The sequence below is a fragment of the Vicugna pacos genome, chromosome 3 (assembly GCF_048564905.1).
Source record: "Vicugna pacos chromosome 3, VicPac4, whole genome shotgun sequence".
NCBI classification, from domain to species: domain Eukaryota; kingdom Metazoa; phylum Chordata; class Mammalia; order Artiodactyla; family Camelidae; genus Vicugna; species Vicugna pacos.
In genome coordinates this window covers 97,189,827-97,210,258 of record NC_132989.1, presented here as the reverse complement: position 1 = coordinate 97,210,258, position 20,432 = coordinate 97,189,827, and the positions used below count along the sequence as shown (strand labels likewise).

General features: G+C 42.0%; 1 protein-coding gene and 1 long non-coding RNA gene across 2 annotated transcripts in view; one reads left to right on the top strand and one right to left on the bottom strand.

The window, feature by feature from the left end:
• ADAMTS12 (ADAM metallopeptidase with thrombospondin type 1 motif 12) overlaps positions 1 to 20,432 on the bottom strand; it is a 288,416-nt gene that overhangs the window by 173,353 nt on the left and 94,631 nt on the right. The window contains exon 3 of the mRNA XM_015235450.2: positions 8,488 to 8,638. Coding sequence (XP_015090936.1) covers positions 8,488 to 8,638 — 151 coding nt within the window. The remainder of the gene's footprint in view (positions 1 to 8,487; positions 8,639 to 20,432) is intronic.
• Positions 17,118 to 20,229, top strand: LOC140689922 (uncharacterized). The gene is made up of 2 exons (XR_012065069.1): positions 17,118 to 17,278; positions 20,003 to 20,229. It is a non-coding gene; the product is annotated as an uncharacterized lncRNA (long non-coding RNA).

The window sequence follows — 20,432 nt, the reverse complement described above, 5'->3', positions numbered from 1 at the left end:
GGGGAAGAATGGTAGGAGGGAAGGTGGAAGTCAGCCAGAGTCACATGGAGACTCGGAGTGAGCTGGGGACAGGGCCAATCACTCCTTTTAGGGTCGTCCATATGGGGGTGGGGCCCTCACAAGGAAGTCGCATTTGAAATGAGGCTGGAAGGATGTCAGAAATTTGCCTAGTGAACCAGCTGGGAATTTGTCTTTCTATTCCTATCAGGAGGTTGAAAATCACGTGGGCTCTAGGCTCAGAGACTAGCACTCGGCATGCTAGTGCGGCCGCAGGTGACTGACTTGGTCCTCTCTGACATGTTTATCTCCCAAGGCACCTGCTCTTCTTTACCTCCACTGAGAGAGCACACCACCTCTTCCCTACTTGCGGGTTCCCCCACTCTCTGTTCCTGCCTGGTCTATATTGTATTCACCAAGCACATCCCCAGTGCCTGGCACAGGGTAGGAGCTTGTTGAGTAAATGAATGTCACTTGCTTTCTCTTATCTATCTGTCTATCCATCCATCCATCCATCCTCTCCTTTTTTCCAGAATAAGAATGTGAAGTAGTTGTTTTCAGCTACAACCTCTGGCCACGACTCCAGCCTTCACTTCTTCGTCTTGCATGTTCCTCTTCAACAGCAAGACATCAGAGTACCCACTGAATTCCTTCAGGAAGGTGTGGGTATTCTCATGGATTAAACTGGCTCCATAGAGGCAAAATATAAGCATCCCCAAAGGTGCCAAATGCAGCACAGGTGGCCAGTAAGTTCAATACTTATACGTTCAACATCCTACCTTGGCCCGGAACTCTGCCAGATCTCAGGGACACATATGTGAATAAGCAGATGTGATTCTTGTCCTTGTTGAGCTTATTGCCCAGAGGAGAATACAGACAGATAGTCACCATATGGTCAAGCCTGTGGCAGGGGAAGTAGCTGATGGTAAGAGGCACCTGATGCAGACAGAGGTACGGTCGAGAAAGCTTTCTAAAGGAAGACATGTGTGAGTCCTAAAGACAGACAGAAGAAAGTCAGTAAAGCCCTGGGGAGAACATGTTTCAGAAGAAGGAGCCTAAGTACAATGAAAAGCAAAGTATCTTTGAGGAATAAACACCAGGATGGCACAGGCTACAGTTGCAGTGATGAGATGAAACCAGAGAAAAGGCAGATGTCACCCAGAGAAGGAGATCCTAAAACTTACTGAACAGCTGGATCTTTATTCTAAGGGTTCACAGGCGGCTTTGGGCATGGGAGACAGAGATGATCTAGTTTAGGTTTTAGAAGTACTTCCCTGACTTTTAACGAGAAAGATCAAGGGCAGGGAGACTTCGCAGTAATCCAAGTGAGAGCTTATGATGCCGAAGGCACACATAGTTAGGAAACTCTTTAGGTGGCAGAAATGATAAGACTTGGTAATGTGGGTTGACTAAAGACATGAATAGGAGAAGAAAAACCACACCAGGAACTTGTTTGCCACACAGAGCTTTGACGCTGAGACTGAGACATTCATTTTTTTAGGGACAGTATCACTGTTTTCTTAGGACACTGAGGCTCCAGTGGTGAGCAGATCAGAGTGGGATGGAGCCATCAGACAGCTGTCTCAGTCTCTGCAGGTGGCAGGAGGAACCAGAAGGTTGGGCAGAATAGAATAAGCCTCCTCCTGGGCCCTCCCCAGGCACATGGAAGCTCCAGGATGACCAGGGGCAGAGCCAGGGGCTACTACCCATCAAGACACCTTGCACATTTCCCCATAGGGTTCTGGGAAGTGAAGTGGAGCTTAATGGCTACCATCTTACACAGTACTCCTTCAAAACTGGGACTTTCTGCCCTGCAGGAGAATTGTGTTTTAGTTGAAACTGGTCCTTTGTTCGTATTGATCCAAATCCCTTTCCCCGCCTAGCAAGCACTCCCCAGTGCTCTCTGCCTTCCAGAATTCTACCCAAACTTCAGGGAAGTCCTGGCCACTCTGACAGCATGTGCTCAGCGCAGAGCGTCCTGGGGGAGGTAAAAACAAGCAGATGCCCTCTTTCCCAGGGAAGCTGGTTCCTGTTTGTGGGGCGGGAATGTATGCACCTAAATATGAGTCCAAAAATTGTCAAATTCTGAGAAAATGCAAAGAAAGGAATTACCATGGTGAGGTCCAGCTAATGAATAAAGGCTTTCAGCTGGATAAATGAGCATCCCAGAAAAACAGAGCGACTGTGCTGAGATGCCTGATGCTCTGAGCTCCTAGTGTCTTGTCTTGGGTTTTACTAAGCCAACAAAACTAACTGGGTTACCATTTTATCTTCCCATTCAGTCACATGTGAAGTATTTCCCCCAGTTTCCTCATACAGTTTTCTCATTCCTCTCACCGGTAAAAGCTTGAAGCACTGTGCCAAGCCTCCCACCAGTTCTGAAACCAGGTAATCAAAAATAATACGCCCCTTCACTACGACAAAAAATAAAAAGTACAGAACAACAATTAAAAGGTTAACTACTTCATAGCAAAGCAAAGCATGGATCACTGTGGAGTAGCTGTAATCATAAAGCAATCAGGTGGTTAAATTCAAAGCAAGTCTCAGGCAGGTTGTACCAAGACAGTTGGCTGTTAGCCAGGGAAAACTAACGGTGCATTTTAGATTCGGTATGGAGGTTGCTTAGAATCTTCAATTCACTGAATTTCCATTAAATTAGAACAAAACTGTAAACAATGCCCACCCTCTACAGTATATCAGAGCTTAGGGATCTGGTATGCTAACTAATTCTAATGCACGACTGTTAATGTTATTATAATATTTAAGATTTCTGCATGCCATTTAAAAACCAACTCAAAAATTCCCAAATGACTTAAGATATCCACCCAAGACTTCAATATAGTAAACTAGATATTCTGAAAAACTCTCCCAGTATTAAGCCCCTAACAATGCTTATAGCGTTAAAAAAGGAGGTAAATCCTCAGAGGCCAAAAATAGGAAAAAAGAAAAACAAAAACAAATCAGCAGAAATTCAGAGAGAAAAGTAAAAGATGCAGTGTGAGCTTTTTCTTGTGTCAACTTGGCTAGGCTGCAGTCCCAGTTACTCAAACACTAATCTGGGTGTTACTGTGAAGGCATTTTGTAGATGTAATTAAAGTCCATAATCAGTTGACTTAAGGTAAAGAAGGTTTATTCTTGATATGCTGTTAGGCCTGATTCAATCAGTTGAAAGACCTTAAAAGCAGAGCTGAGACTTCCCAGACAAAGAAATTCTACCCGTGGACAGCTTCTTTAGCTATGCCTGAGAGTCACAGCCTGCACTTCCTGACAGCCTGCCCACTGATTCTGGATTTGCCTAGCCAGCCCTCACTATCATGTAGACTGATTTCTTGCAATAAAGCTAATAAAGCTCTTAATATATATTTCCTACTGGTTCTGCTCCTCTGGCTAAACCCTGATTGATGCAAGGAGCTAGCTGCTGATCAGGGCATCTGCTGCTCCCTACTTCTGCTCTGGAGAAAATAGGTCAGCTTAGGACCCGCAGAGGTGAAAAGCCAGACTAGAGACTAAGGGAAAAGACCTAAACAAGCAATTCTCCAAGGAAGAAATACAAATGATCAACAGGCACATGAAAAAATGCTCAATATCACTAATTATCACAGAAACGCAAATCAAAACTACAATGAGGTATCACCTCACACCAGTCAGAATGGCCATTATTCAAAAATCCACAAATGACAAATGCTGGAGAGGCTGTGGAGAAAAGGGAACCCTCCTTCACTGCTGGTGGGAATGCAGTTTGGTGCAGCCACTGTGGAAAACAGTATGGAGATTCCTCAAAAGACTAGGAATAGACTTACCGTATGACCCAGGAATCCCACTCCTGGGCATGTATACAAAAGGAACTCTACTTCAAAATGACACCTGTACCCCAATGTTCATAGCAGCACTATTTACAATAGCCAAGACATGGAAACAGCCTAAATGCCCATCAACAGATGACTAGATAAAAAGATGTGGTATATTGATACAATGGAATACTATTCGGCCATAAAAACTGACAACATAACGCCATTTGCAGCAACATGGATGCTCCTGGAGAATGTCATTCTAAGTGAAGTAAGCCAGAAAGAGAAAGAAGAATATCATATGAGATAGCTCATACGTGGAATCTAAAAAAATAACAAAAAACAAAAAACATAAATACAAAACAGAATTAGACTCATAGACACAGAATACAAACTTATGGTTGCCAAGGGGGTGGGGGGTGGGAAGGGACAGACTGGGATTTCAAAATGTAGAATAGATAAACAAGATTATAGATTATACTGTATAACACAGGGAAATATATACAAGATCTTATGGTAGCTCACAGAGAAAAACATGTGACAATGAATATATATATGTTCATGTATAACTAAAAAATTGTTCTCTACACTGGAATTTGACACAACATTGTAAAATGATTATAAATCAATAAAAAATGTTAAATAAAAAGCAAATAAGTATATAAAATAAATAATTTTCTAAGCAAAAAAAAAAAAAAGGTGAGCGAGAAACAGGGAAGTAAGCAAACGTAAACTTGGCTCTCTGGGCTTGGACTCTGGGTACAGGGCAGAGAACTACTCACGGAGAACCTATAGCCACAAGCCATAGACTCGGGACCCAACTCCATAGTGGAATACGTGTAACTTCGACATTAAGCATAGATAGATACCACTTCACATTCATGAAACTGGCAAAATTTGTACGTGAGAATATCAAGTATGAGACAGAATATGGACCAATGGGAACTCTCATACTCACTGCTCTTGAACAACTTTGGAAAGCAACTTTGCACCATCTGGTAGAGTCACAGATGTATACATCCTATGAGATACTGATTTCATTACACTACTAGGTCTGTGCCCTGAAAAACCCTACAAACCTGTGTTCTTAAAAACACATGTACAAGAATGGTCTGTGCAATATAATGTATAATAGCCCCAAACTGGAAAAGTTTCCGATCTATTCACAGGAGACCAGAGCAAGTGCAAAATTCACATAATGGAGTACTCCACAGCAGAGAAAAGGAATGGATTATAGCTACACGTCCTGGCACAAACATAATGTGGTATAACCAAAAGCCCAATACATGTATTATGATGCCATTTCCTTTCATGGTCTTACCACATGTTATAAAGATAAAACCTGGACCAGATGCCTTACTCACTCATATCCTATATCTAGGCTGTCAGCTCTTCAGACCAAGATCTATACCCTAGTCACAGCTGTCCTCACAGAACCCAGGAGAGCACCAGACAAAGAGAAGATACCCAACAGAGATTCGTTGAATGAATGAATAAATTTTTAACACAAAAGCGCATGCCAGGGACTAGAGCCTGTGTTTCTAGCCTAGTGTCCTGATCCACGAAATTCCAGACTCTGACTTCCCCTGCCTGGACCCCTTTATGCCACAGATGACCCTGAGCTGTTGTCATGCAACCTATCTGACTCTCCTGCCCCAGCTTCCAAAAACCATAGTCCCCCTGATACTTCCATCCAAGAGCCACTCGTGTTCCAGTGTGATACGTTCCCACCAAAAAAACCTAACAGAAAGGAGCTTGTCAATGTCAATAAAATGAGGTTTTGAAATTTGCTCTAGATTTCATTCCAGCAAGCTGTATTATTTCCCCATGATTTAACATGGATTCCAGAACATGAGAGAAAATGAGAATTTTGGCAGGGCTCAGCAAAAACAAGTCTCAGAAAAGCATATGGGTTAAGAAATTTTAGTTCAACTTGATCAAATCAATAACAAAATAGCCTCACATTAAAGTCCTGGGGAAAAAAGAAGTTAATTACATTGGGCCACATTGATAAGGGACTTGCTGTGAAATTCCTGGGCACTTTTCCATGTGGGAAATAAATATAAGTGAAGGGACACATTTTCAGGGAAAGTAGTTGCTACACTTTCTCCCCCGAATTTCCAGAGTACTTTTAAACTACAACGTTTTCCAATACCAAGAATGTCCCTGTTTGACCATTACAAAGACAGGCTGTTTTACACAAGGAAAGGTGGTCTTTATTGATATAATCACAGTAATTCAATCTTGTAGCACCAACTGCCCTAAGCGTGAGGTGCACCTTAATGTTATCTAATGACATGGCTAGTGTCAGTTAATTCCATCACCTCTGCAGGATAATGTGGTCTAAGAACACTGCAATTACCTGGTTCAGCAAGACCAAGCACATTTCAGTATACGAAGATTTTTCAATTCTAAATGTCAAGTATACTTTAAGTATAATCACATGTACATTAGCTTATTCTGTAATCTCTAGTTGCCATGTAAGTGCCGAAACATGCTTCCTGTCTTAGGAAGGGAGATAAGTCACAAACTGACACTTCCTCAACATCTAGAAAATGTATATTTCTTTTTTCTTTCTATCACGGTTACATGGACTCAACGCTAGTGCAGGCTAGTTTCATCTATGTGGCTACAAATCACTCTTCATTTCAGTCAATGATTTAATGAATTTCTACTGTTACACGCTGTTTGGGGAGAGAGTTCCTACTCTAATGGGGCTTTCCAGAGAGTTGATAATACATGATTTATATTCAAGGAAGGCTTAAAGAATAAAAATGAGAGAGTATAAAGCACGAGGTATAATAGACCATTGACTCATGAGCTTGGCTACATTCTGAACACCAGCTACCTTGACACTTTTGAAAATTCACTCCCTCCTCTGAGCCACAGTTGCCTCTTTGGTGAAGAAAGGGGCTGCACGAGGCACTCTCAAACACCTTTCCAACAAAGCTGTCCACTTCTGACATCCTGGGGTTTTCAGCAAGTATAAGAGAACATCTTTCAGAAGATGTGTGTGGAGAAATTCACAGCGCAAAGATTGTCCCAAGGCGGGATTAATCTGAGAAGGTTTCATAGCAGTGGATGGTCCTAAGGTTGGCCTAGAAGCACAATGATGAGACTGTGTGACAAGCACTATCACTGTGGTATTGGGTAACGGGAACATGACATTTGTATACCTCACTCTTTTCCTATTCATCTCTTCCGCCTTTATGACTAAATACATGCCATTCTCAATTCACTATTATTCAACTCTACCTCAACAGTGGGGTTATAAAGGAGACGTGTTCGAGGTGGGAGGGTGAGGAATAGCCTAACATTTCACAGAGCAGCCACGCCTCCAGGAGCAATCATCCAGCCAAGTTCACTCACTGCCTTAGTAACACTCTCCACCATCATGATGACCTAGAGACCTAAAAAATGCCGAATCACACATCCAAAGTGTCATCCATCATCCAAGGTATACAGACACTGAGCAGTTATTCAGGTGACTGGATTGGTGACACAGTCCTAAGAATTCACCCTGAGACTAAATTATATGGATTGGTACCTCAGTCAATCAAACCACCCAGATGGTGTTTCTCTTCTCTTGGTGATTTCTGGAAGGAGGTTTAGACAATAACTTATCTAGCTCATCTAATTTAGATCACAGTTACAACTGTTTACTAAAGTTAAGGAATTAAAGCAGCTGTCCATTTTTGTGTATAGAAACTGTTACAGACTCAGAAGTTTCCTATTGCTTACATGCTCTGCTAAGATTACAGAAGAAACTCCCGGGATGTCCGCTCCCCTTGTCCTTTCTTTCTCCTACTTGCTAAGCTCAAGGTCTGAATCCACTGAAACCCTTATCAGAATCCACCTTCCCTAATTCCTTCATCATCTATCTATTTTCCCTTTGACGTCCATGCGTTCCAAATCCTTGACACATATAAATAATATTATGGTTTGTTTTGTTAACTTCTAGCCCACTACTTTTTCTCTGAAGAAAGAAGAAACTAAATAATAAACATTTTTTAAAAATCCCAATTTTCAGTGGCCCTTTACGCATAGACTACAATCTCCTACACATTAAAAAGAATTGGGAGTTGCAAGGAAATAACTTGGGTCAGTTTACCTCTGAAAACTACCTGAAACTCTAGTACAAGGCAGAGAGGAGCAAATCAGATCATTCCCAGGGCACAGCGGCAGGGAACATACTTGGCGGTGGACTACAAGCAAAATGCAGCCAACAGAACCTTAGCTGAATTCATCCTCTGATAATGTACTGATTTTCTTTCTCAGTTTCTCTTTACACACCATTATCAGCATCATCAAACATTTAAATCTGCCTTCCATATGCAGCTATGACAAGCTGCCTGGTAATATTCTACGCTAATGTATCATAACATTGCTGACACTGAAAATCATTGTCTTTAATTTAAACTATCTTCCTCTAAGGGATTCAGAAGAGGCTTTTAAAAAGAGCAGTTCACCAGTGTGAATACCACATGAATACCATCAACTAACTTGGCAAGGACGTAGGAGATACCTTTTCCCTTTCCCCTTTAAAAAAAAAGTACAGAGAAGTGAAATGATTTATACAAAGGTATATATTTTCTGGCCCCAGAATGAGGAGGAGATAACAGATTTGAATGAGAGCAAGTGAAAAGACAGTAACAGAACAAAGCAACCTCCTGCACCCAGTGAGGAGATTAAGTCACAATACCCTTTAATCCGCAGGTTGGCTCCTTCATCTCTGGGACGCCCTGCCTCTGCCTCCTGTACACGATGTGTGGGTGGTACTCTCCCTCAGCCAGCGGGTGCTTTTTGACAGGCTCAATGAAAAAGTCTCCATGTGGTAGTTGGAAAAATCCACTCTGTAAACACATGCAATACAAAGGCTTATTTGAACCAATTCTTCTTTTAATTTTATTTTTTATTGAAATGTAGTTGATTTACAATGTTAGTTTCAGGTGTACAGCAAAGCAATTCAGTTATATATATATTTATATGTGTGTGTATATATATTTATATATATACACACACATATACACACATTTATTTTCAGATTCTTTTCCATTACAGTTTACCACAAGAAATTGAATATAGTTCCCTGTGCTATACAGTAGGTTCTTGTTCTTTACCTCTGTTATATAAATAGTAATGTGTATCTGTCAGAATCTATTCTTTACCTAGGTAAAGAAAATTAGCAAAGTGAAAATTATGTAGATCACGACGATCCCCGAAACTCACGAGACCAGCGCTTTCATCATTTGCCGTCTGGCCTCACAGAAGAGCTACACATAAATAATTTAGTGAAATGCCTTCATAGTCAAAGTTACTCAATGGTTTGGGGTCATGACCCCTTGGAGATGCTAATGAAAAGAAATGCACATATACATATGTCTCCAAAATGTAGCATACAGTTTTACAGGTTCATGGATTCCCTCTACCCCCGAAAACCCATGGCTGGATACCTGTGAATCTTAAGTGAGGAACTAGTGCTCCCCGGGTGCCCTGACTTGGAACTGGCACTTTCACTCCACATTTCATTGACAACTTTTGGGAACATTTTCCTGTACGTGGGTAGCTACATGTTCACATAGAGGTTTGACCTGAAGTGTTCAGTGCCATTCTGCTCTCAAGGAAACAAAGAAACAATAACGCTAAGTTCCTGATCTAAAACTGAGTTGGGAGTTTCCAGTGGAAAGCCCTCTGGCAGTTTCCAGGGAGAGGAAGTCACTCTCATTTCACAGATGTGGGGATCAGCGATAAGTTGGAGAGTGCTGGGCAATGGGTAACTCTTTTTGGAGGTCAGGTCTACAACTCTGTTTTCTCTTGGGGAAAATGTCTTAGTGTTCATTAGAGACGTTTTGAAACTCCTTTGCCAATGATCTCCTAGGTTGGATTTAATTCTCAGGATCTGAACTCTATATCCATGAAGAAAAGGTCTCACCCTCAGTGCCCAGCTTGAGGCATCACATCGAGGTGGGCAAGAGCTTGGACTCTGGAATTAAACTGGGTTCACACCCCAGCTCTTCCACTAATGAGTGCTCTGATTTGGGGCAAATGACTTACTCAGTTTCCTCTTTCTCAACCAAAAAATGGGCATAACCAAGGGCTGTTGTGAAGATTAAATGAGTTAATCTATGCAAAGCTCTTAGACAAGGGCATGGCCCACAGTCTTCTCTGTCATTACACTCTTTCCAGGGCTCAGATTTTATGTCTTTTCATTGTCTTAGATTCTCCAGAGTCGACATAGCAGTTCAATGAAACATTAAGTCTGAAAAATTAACCTGGAAGCCTTGAGGTTAGGAAAACTGTGAGAGTCCCAGAGTTCAAGCCCCCTCACCATAACTCAGCAAGCCAGGGCTACTCTGCTCCACAGACGAGTCTGAAGACTAGCTGAGTGGCCCCTGAGGTCAGGAGGCAAAAGGGCTCCCATGAAGGAAGACGCTCTCTGTTGAACCGCCTTTGACTTGGGGGTCTTTGCAAAATGTCTGCTTCATTGTACCAGTAATATAACCAGATCTAAACATAAATCTCACAATTGGCTTCCTACTTTGATTACTAACCTTAAAGTATCTTTAATAACAAGGGAACAGAAAAAAGGAAGGACAAGAATAGCTGTGTGACATTGAATAGGTCACCCAACCTGTAAAAGGTGGGTAATGTCTACTATCTCATAGGACTGTTAGGAGAATCAAATGAGCTGAAGCTTATCCGAGCCCCATGCCAACTGCTTTACAAATTCAGGGTGGGAATATTTTAATTGTCCGCTCCAGCAGTGGTTACATCTGACTCTGAATTTTCTAATATTTCTTAGGAGACATGACTTTTTTTTTCCTCAGCATATTTCTTGGAGGAAAAAATCTCTGGGACAGGAAGAACTGACCAGGGCTAGGCCACAATAAAATAGCTGGAAGCAGACTCATGTAGGGCTGAGATTTGGTGCTATTTCTAGTCTGAGACAAAGATCACAGACTAGGGACACGGAGAATGTGGGCCTATTGCTAATGAAGTTCATTTGCTCCTTAGAAATGAAACAGAAGGCAAGGACTCCTTGAGGGTGGCTGCTGTGGAGTCCCTCTGTGCAACTGCCATCAACCTAACACTGATATCCTTGAAGAAAAAGAAAAATAACCTCAACACGAAGGACACCTTGCTACTTCTTCACCTCAAATTTTGGCCCCAGGTAGTGCGGAAGAAACAGATGGGGCACCAGTTGAGAACATGATAACTATTTTTATGGGCAAAGTGAATGAGAGTGCCTAAAAGCCAAATGAGCATTTCGTTAAAGGCTTAATTCGATTTGCCTTCCTCCACAAAGCCCGCTTTGCCAGCATGCACCTGGCAATTACCTATGCAGCCGAAATATTTCTCAGACGCTGGGTGGAGATCTAGGAGAGTTGGGTGACTCGCCAGCTGGACAGGAAGTGGGACACCTGCTCACATGTAAGTGGGGCTGCTGCCCCAGGACCCCGCGTGTGTGTCTCACAGAGAGGGGAACGGGCAGGAGGGGGTGAAGAGCTACCCGCTGGTTTCTGGGAGAGTGAGGCGGGAAGATTTCCCATCTGAGCCCTGCACTGCCTCCCTCCCCCGACATAAAAACACAGAGCTTTGTACATCTGCTTCCCAAGTGGCCATGGTTCACTGGTCTCTTCTCACCCAACCAGAGCGCGGTCAGCTGGGAAACCTGGCTTGCTTTCCGATGGAAGGAAGGCTGGCCCCACGCTTTCCCTGAAACTAATTGCCCAAGAGAACCACCTTCTTCTGTTGCCAACTCTGGATTTGAACCAAAGGAGGAGTTCTTCCTTCCAGTCTTCTCTACAACCTGCTCGCCTCTTCTATCTTTGAAGTTGAATGAGAATGGGTTAGAAAAATTAGTATCCAGTCTACTTGGGGCTTGCACAGATTCCCAGAATAATCAGGGCAGACTAAGCTGCAGGAAAAAGCTCAAGGAAGACAAATCTGCCCTTTTTTTTCCATCATCTACTCTTTTTTTTTTTAATTGAAGTATCGTTGCTTTGCAATGTTGTGTTAGTTTCTGGTGTACAGCATAATGATTAGCAGATACAAACTACTACATATAAAATAGATAAACAACAAGATCCTACTGTAACATACAGAGGACCAGTCATTCAGTATCCATCATCTACTCCTCCTCCTCCCAGTATCCGGTAGTCCCAGCACAGAAATAAACTCACCTCCTTGTTTAACTAAGTTATAAATATCTCTGAGTGCCTCCCGAGGCTATCTTCTAAGAATTGTTTTAAATACACTTCATTTTGAAGCATTATAAACATACAGAAAGAAGTTCAAAACATAACTGTGAAGTCCCATTAATCTTTCATAGAGGGAATACCTGCATGCAGAAACAGAACATTCCTAGCAGCCGAGAAACTTCCTGTTTCTCTTTCCAGTGAAATCATCCTCAAGGGTAACTGTTATTCTGATTTCTAACACTAATAAACTAGTTTTAAACCTATCCTTAATTCTTTATAGGAAGCATTACTTGATAAAAAATAATAATAATAGTAATGTCTACTAGCTCAAGTGTTAGGTAGGGACTGGCCAATGGAAAACATTTTAAGGCAGGGGGATTTCTCAGGGTCCATTAGATCAGACTTACACTGCTTCCTACTTATCACGCAAGACCAGCTGGTGGGGATGAGATAAAAAGCTGAGCTGCCTTGTGGGAATCATCTGGTATGGAACGTCCACTGCTCTCTGCTAAGGAAGGGCAGGGGAGAGGACCTTCACAGCCTCTTGAGAACCAATTCATTTTTTCCTAGTCTCCCATTGAGAACAGTTGCCTACAACCTTGCCTTCTTCTCCTCAATTCCCATCAAAGTGTTAGTCATCTTGATTTTCTAGATGTTATATTTCGGTTAGTGCAATGATTTGGGATCCAGTGGGAAACTGGCAGCATCTTACAAGGAATTTGTGAATAGAGTGCTCTGGAATCACGAAGCCCAGAGACCTTGAAGAGTCACCTAACCTATGCTGTCATGCCTTTGGGTTTTACCACCAATTAAAAACAGCAGACTGAAGAGAAGAAAAGACGGTATTGCAAAAGACATAGGAGGAAATTATCAAATCAGTTCCAATACTCAGGGCCCTGCGCTGCACAACTCAAGGGGGTGCTATTCACTAAGAAAAAAAACTGTGAGTGGTTCCCCTCTGGAGTTGTGCAATGGAACAGTGCCATCAAAACTCATCAACCTGTCCTGGAAAGAATTTCCATTGTATTTGAAAATGTCAGAAGTTGCCAGATCAGTGTGTCTCTTCCCATGGTGATGAAGACAACATGATCAACAATAGTCAAGAACAGGAAAAAATTGGTTTAGGATAAAGAGGTATCCAAGGTACTCAATTACAGTGCATGAATCAGTGGAAAGGCACCACATGTTCCCCATTCTATACACAGGAAAAAATAAAATCACACCTCCAGATCACCCTTATTGATTATCCATCGCATGGCCAGCCCAGTGCTTAGAGCTCTAAGAGGGGCAGTGACCCCGGCCCTCAAGGTTTATAACCCAGCCTGGAAGACAAGACTGATATCCATAAAATAGTAGAAAGGGGAACAGCAAAGCCCTAGCATTTTCCTGTTGAAAAATGTGTAGTGCTCACATGTCCCAGAGGCTGGCCCATGACTTCTGATGGCACTGGGTCTAGAGCCCAGACCTTGAGTCTGGTATCACTCCCCAGCTGGCATCTCAGAGTCCAAGTAGTAGGAAAAACTATCCCTTCATTGAAAAGTGGATGAGAATTCAGAAAAAAAAACCATAAGATCAAAAAATTATGTCAGGGTTTAATAGAAATAGCATGAGCTGAGGTAAAATTAGTTAATACTTCGAGCTAATTTTCTCATCTGTAAAATGGAGCAAAATCTATCTTAACTTGCAGGGTTGTAACTATCAGAGACACTGTATGTAAAATGCCCAGCAGAAGGCTTAACATCTATCTGGTAGGTCCCCATAAATGCACAGATGCTCATTTTATCATTGCATCATCCACAGTGAACACAAGATAAAGTGGTGATTGAAAGCAAGTATTCTCAAGTCCAGCTGTTTGGTTCATCCCTTAGCTGCAAGTAACTTAGGTTCTCTGGGCTTCAGTTTCCTTATCTGAAAAATACGAATAGTGGTAGTAACTTGTTAACTAACTTACTAAAAGTGGTCATGTCTATTAAATGAGTTGGTATAAAGTGCTTGGGTGAGTGTCAGCACACAGTATGTACCTAGTAAGTATTAGCTATTAGCCATTATGATAGTCTAAGGAACATTACCCCAGATCCCTGATATGATGGTTAATTTTATACGTCAACTTAACTGGCTATGAGGTGCCCAGATTAAACATTATTTCTGGGTGTGTCTATGAGGGTGTTTCCAGGTGACGTTAGCATTTAAGTTAGTGGAGTCAGGAGACTGCCATCCCCCATGTGGGTGGGAATCATCTAATTTCGTTTTCTCCGGCTCTCAGATGGGGATGGGGATCTACACCATCAGCTCCCCGGACTGTCAGGCTTCCGACTTGGACTAAATCACACCATGGCTGTCCAGGCTCTCCAGCGTGCAGATTGCAGATCACGCAATGTCTCAGCCTCCATAATCGTGTAAGCCAGTTCCTCACAATAAATGCACTCACTAGGGGAGAATCAGTGGTGACTGGAGGTACACTCAGCTGTCTGGAAAAATCTGAGAGGAGACAAAGTAAATAGATTTCTCTCTCTTCCTTTTTGAAAATCTTAGAGCTGGAAGGGGTGGTGGAGGCCTTGTAATCAAACCTCACTCAGCCCACAGTCAACTCCTCAGCCTGGGAGGTTGGTTTTCAAGGCATCTTTCAGGAAGAATCAAGTCTGATTCCCAAACTGGGATTTCTTCAAATGAATTAAGGATGAAATCATCAATAAACTTACTTTCCAAGTCTCTAGGTCAACATGGATACCGAGTCCTGCCCTCCTCCTCCTACTGGAAACAGAATCTCCAGCACAGGGTGTGTTCCTCCAGTGGAAAAGGCAGACTTTGGAGGCAGGGCTAAGTTCAACACTCAATTCCAGCACTAACAAACAAGGTAGATTTGCACAAGTAATGTTGTCTCTCTGAGCCTATCTCCTTATCTGTAAAATGGTGATGACAACATATTCTTTGCTGAGGAGTTTTGATAAAAACAGAATAAGGTAATACTTAAAAATGACCCCAAACAGTGCCTGGCCTTGCTGTCTCCATGGAGTTCCTCAAGATGATGGTATTCGGACTCGTCCCTGTGACTCAATTAATCATTTCCTCATCTTGCAGCCTGGTTAATATACTTGTTTATTTCTGGAAGTACTCCATTTGAGGTTCCAGAAGAAAGCCTGCTCATCTAAGGGTACAAAAGTTGTCTCAATTATCTTTGTTTCATACCTGGCAGTCCTTGGAACTGAGTGCATTTATTCTGTTATAATTCCCCAGAGCCGTTCCCCCAGATTCACTAACTATTGTTCTTACAGAATAAAGAGTCAGCACCTAATAGAAGGGCACCCACTTAGCTCAATAAAGTGGAGTTTCAGAAATTAAAGAAGTAATCACCAAAGAGAATGAGGCATTAGATGAAGACTCATCTCTAACTTTACTGGCTGTAAGAATCACTTGGAAAGTGTCTTTAAAATGCCTACACTGGGAACCTAGCCCAGAGATTCTGATCAGTCAACCAAAGATGATACCCAGAAATCTGCATTTTAGCAAGCACCTGGGGGTTTTGATATAGACAATTCATGTAGCATGCTTTGAAAAACACAGTATTCCATTGGGTGATGCTTGGTTGTTTTCATCTTCTCCCACTGTCAAGCTGGCACTAAGGATATGGGGAAATACTCATTATGACCCTAATTAAACACTTAGTTCATCCCAATCAAAAGAAGTTTCAGCTCTAATGATTGCTGATTGTGAAACATATTCCCCTGAATCCATAACATCTTGGCAGATCAGGGCACTTAAAAGATGCCAAAAAAATAAAGTTCAAACCTTTCTAGGAAGCAGCTGAATAACTGTTTGGGATTTGAAATGTGAAATAAATGTGAAATCATGTCACATCAAGAAGAAAATGTGCAGTCTTAAAGAAGCTAGCTTGACACAAATATTAAGAACCTTACCATGAATATATATATATGTTCATGTATAACTGAAAAATTGTGCTCTACACTGGAATTTGACACAACATTGTAAAATGATTATAAATCAATAAAAAAAAGTTTAAAAAGAAAGAACCCTACCAAATCTACTATTCTCACAAATTGAAAAAGGAATGTTAATGACATCTCAAACCATGAGTTCCTAGATAAGCCAACAAAATCAAGAAACATCAGCTAAGAGACATCGTAGCAACCACAAGCTCATCAGAACTTCTCTTCCACGTTATCTTCAGGAATGGGGTAGGAGCCTCGTGGAAGACGGTATCTTACCAGGTGGTTTTCCTAGCCCCCATCAGACACTTAGGGTTACTTCTGACTCTTTCTTCTTCTCCCAATAATCTTCTCTCAGAACAATTTTTTTTAATCTTTTCAAAAAATAGACTTTGTTTTTTAGAGCAGTTTAGGTTCACAGCAAAACTGAGCAGAAAGTACAGAGATTCCCATATACCCTCTGCCCACCCTCCACAGCCTCCTCCACTATCAGCATTCCTCACCAGGGAGGTACGTGTGTTACAAACAAGGATACTACATTGACACGTCATTATGCAATAGAAAAAATCAATCAAACCAAGAGCTGTTTTTTTGTTTTGAAACAGTAAACAAAATTGACAAACCTCTGGCCAGACTCATCAAGAAGAAAAGAGAACACAAACAAAATAAGAAAGGAAAACGGAGAAATTACAACCAACATCACAGAAATACAACATATCGTGAGAACGATTTTCTGTTTTTCAAAATGTCTCTATAAACAGCAATCCATGTTTGTCATCACTAGAAAATGAGGGGTCCGACTAAATGGACTGGGGAAAACCTGCCAGCACATTGGGAGCCCAGCAAACATGTTGTTAGGGAGAACAAATGAAAGAACTTTCTCCCACAGGGAGCAGAAAGCCATCATGGTAGATTTAGCCAAGACAGAGCACTATTTTTTCATGACATTCCCAGCAGGCCATCATTCTCAAATCAGAAACCATCCTCCACTGACAGGATGCAAAGCCTTTCCTGGGCTGCGGCCCTGGCCCTGCTTCTCCCACTCTGATGGGCAACAGTCCCTGATCGGGGAGAGCCCCCACGCCTGGAGGGACGAGTCCAATAGCCTGTCAAGACTGTTGCTATGGCCACCAAAGTGGTTCTGGCCTGAAACAGAGCATTCCAGCGATGTTTACCAATGGCTTAGGGCCAAAGGGGAATGCCTTCTCTGGTGGCTTAGTGATGGGAGCTGGCAAACCACGAGAGAATTTGATGGCGTGTTAACTTCACTAAGTGCCACAGCAGAGAAAAGGGTAAAAAACGGAGAGGAGGTCTAGTATGAGACTTCAAGATGTGAATGTGAACACAGGTAAATATTTATATCCTCATTATATGTTTAAAACAAAAAGTTAAAGAAAGATTTGCTTTCCCAATGGCTCTTTCATTACAGAGGGAGTCCACATTCACTGTCTCCATTTTCTATGCCCCACTAAAGTCACGACTACAGCAGCACAAATTTATGTTACTTATTTGTAACCCCCCACTATCACATAAGGGGAACAGGTCTGGGTGGATGTAGTACTTTTTGGCCAAGAGAAAAGAAAAGAAAAAAACTTCCTACTCAGTAGACTGGACTTTCCCACCCTTGAAGACAACATTAAAGTAGTATGAGGAAGGGAAATGGCAACTGAGAAAGCTCTAAGCAACTGTGTTTAAGAAAGAAGTGAGAAGTTGGGAGTCTCAGAAATAATCCAGATGTAGACAAAGTGGCACCTGGAGATGGAGAGGCTAGAAAGGAAAAGCCCACAGAAGAAGATGCACCAGCTGGCGGCCAAAGGGAAAGATGTAAAAAAGAAAATGGGGATTTTTTACTTGGAGCATCACAGGACATGTACAACATGAACTCCCTTATCTTTTTCACCTACGAAATCTTGAGTACAACAAACACTGTTCTCTCATACTTTGTTGTGACTAGAAATGCTGTATCTTCCTTCAAAGACAGCACAGGGAGAAAAAGAGGGGAGAGTCTTTGAAGCAGTACATGTGAGAGACCTCTTTTTCTCTTTAAACAGAGGGTAAAATCATCTACTTAAGGCAAGTAGGAAAGGCATCTGGGAAACTGCTGTGGAGAATGGGAGAAGCCACCAGCCTTTCACGGAGCCTGGCTGAAGTCTCAGCTGAGATTGTGAGCAGCTAAAAGCAAGTCAAAGGAAGTGACAAGATAAATGCAGAAGAGGCTGTGGTCAGAAAGGGGAACACTCAAGTTTAAGCATTCAGACTTTGTAATGCAAGCCTGATGTAGCAGGCTGAATATGGCCCCCAGAAGATGCTCACCTCGTAATCCTTAGAACCCGTGAGTAGGCTACTTTACATGCTAAAAGGGACTTTGCAGATGTAATTAAGTTAGGGATCTTGAGATAGGGAGATTGTTGACTCACTGTAATCAGAAACATCCTTAAATGAGGGAGACAGGAGGGTCAGAATGAGCAGTAGGAGAGGTACTAACAGAGGCAAGAAGTTGGTGTGAGGTAAGGAAGGGGCCACAAGCCAAGGAACATAAGCGGCCTCTAGAAATTGAAAAGGGGACAAACAGGTTCTCCCCTGAAGACTCCAGAGGAACGTGACTCTAATGACACTTGAGTTTTGATTTTTGACCTCCAGAACTGTAAGAGTTCTGTTGTTTTAAGCCCCTGCGTCGGTGGTAATTTGTTACATCAGCCTTTGGAAGCTCATACACCAGGGGAGTGGTCACGGGAATAGGTCGCCAAAGTGAACCCAATCGAAGAAGTCTAAGAATGGGAAGTCAAGAAGATTAGGGTCCATGAGGTTAAGGTGTTCACTCTGACCTACAGTTAAAAATATATTTCACGTTGTGAGCCCAGTATACAGCCAAACAACAATTTTAGGAAGCAGTGCTCCCCTCTTTTCCCACATAGGAGGCATTCTGATACACTCCATTCTGTGTTATTCTATTTCATTTCATTTAAATTCTGGCTCTAACACACTAAGTTGATTTCATATCCACATAACGGACTACAACCATGACATGGTTGTAATATGGTAAGGAGGGAGTGGGACTTAATTGCTAAATCTGGACCTGAGTTCTAGCCCTGGTTCTGAGCTCTCTTCCTGCGTGACGGTCAAAGTGGTTGACTGATGAGTCTCAGGCTATGCCTATGAGAAACGGGGAATGCTGACTTGATAAAGCTGTTCACAGGAACAAAAAGAACTATTGCAAGGAAGCCCCTATTACAGGGGCTGGCATGTAGCATTAATTCAAAAATAGTGGCTTCTTATAAAATCGGAGAATCTTACCCTAACATTCATCAAGGGTCGATTTTTCAGCTGACACTGGAATTGTGTCCTCAGTTCCATTCATCCAAACCACAAATGTACTTATAGTGAAGACAGACAATTTCTCAAGGCATCCACTATTGCTCATGTATTTTAATTACTAGAAATCTCCTCCCTTTACGGTATTAAAAATCTGTGTCCCTGTAACTTCCACTCATCATCTTGGCTCTGTCTTGTGGAGCAATACCAGAACACGGCTGGTATCTTTTATACCTGATATCTGCTTATGTATATTGGATAACGTTTATCATGTGCCACTAAGGCTTCTCTTTTCAGCCTAAATATATCCATTTTGTTCAACCATTCTTCATTTCCTATTGTGCTAATCCTTCAGCAGTCTGGTTAATCTCCCTGGAACCATGCCACAGTTTGTCACTATCTCTCTGAAAATGACACCAGAATAGGGCATTGAGGGTCCAGCACCCCAATGTCATCAACTTTGGAGAAATGAAAAAGTGGGAAATATACACACACACACACACACACACACACACACACACACACACACATATTCTTCACAGTAATCAAATTCTTCAGGGAAGAAAGTGATAAGGCAAAAATCTGGTCTAATAAGGACTTTCTCCTTTTACTAGGGCTTAACAAAATGATTTATTTTCTCCATGGTGTTACACAGGGTCCAGGAAATGGGCTTTGGAATTGGGGAAAACACACAGTGACAACACTGAAGACAGAAAGTCTCAGTACTCCCTGAAGTTTAATGATTTTTTTCTTAAACAAGGCCCTGAACTGACCAGACATCATCTTCATTAGAGTTCAAGTTCCCAGCCACTCTGACCATCCTCTCTGCGTCCAAGAGGAGAAGACCAGTAAACAGTTCATGGCAGTGCTGTTGTGGATACGAACAGACCACACCAGAACCAGCCTCTGCAAATGGTTCCAATTTCTTTGCAAAATGGGCAGGCGGTGCCTGGATGTCACTGCAGATAAAAAGTGGATCTAAGAGTACATATGTGATTTTTGTTCTTTTCCCCATATTTTATTTGGAAAAATTTCAAAAGTACAGAAAACTCAAAGAACACTATAATAAACATCCCTATGGCCCCACTTAATTCCTGCAGAGAGGAAGACTCTAGTGTACGGCTTAGGGGGTGGACACCAGACTGCAGTCATTCTGCCTGAGGTAGTGGAAACAGCAATTCTGTGTTCAG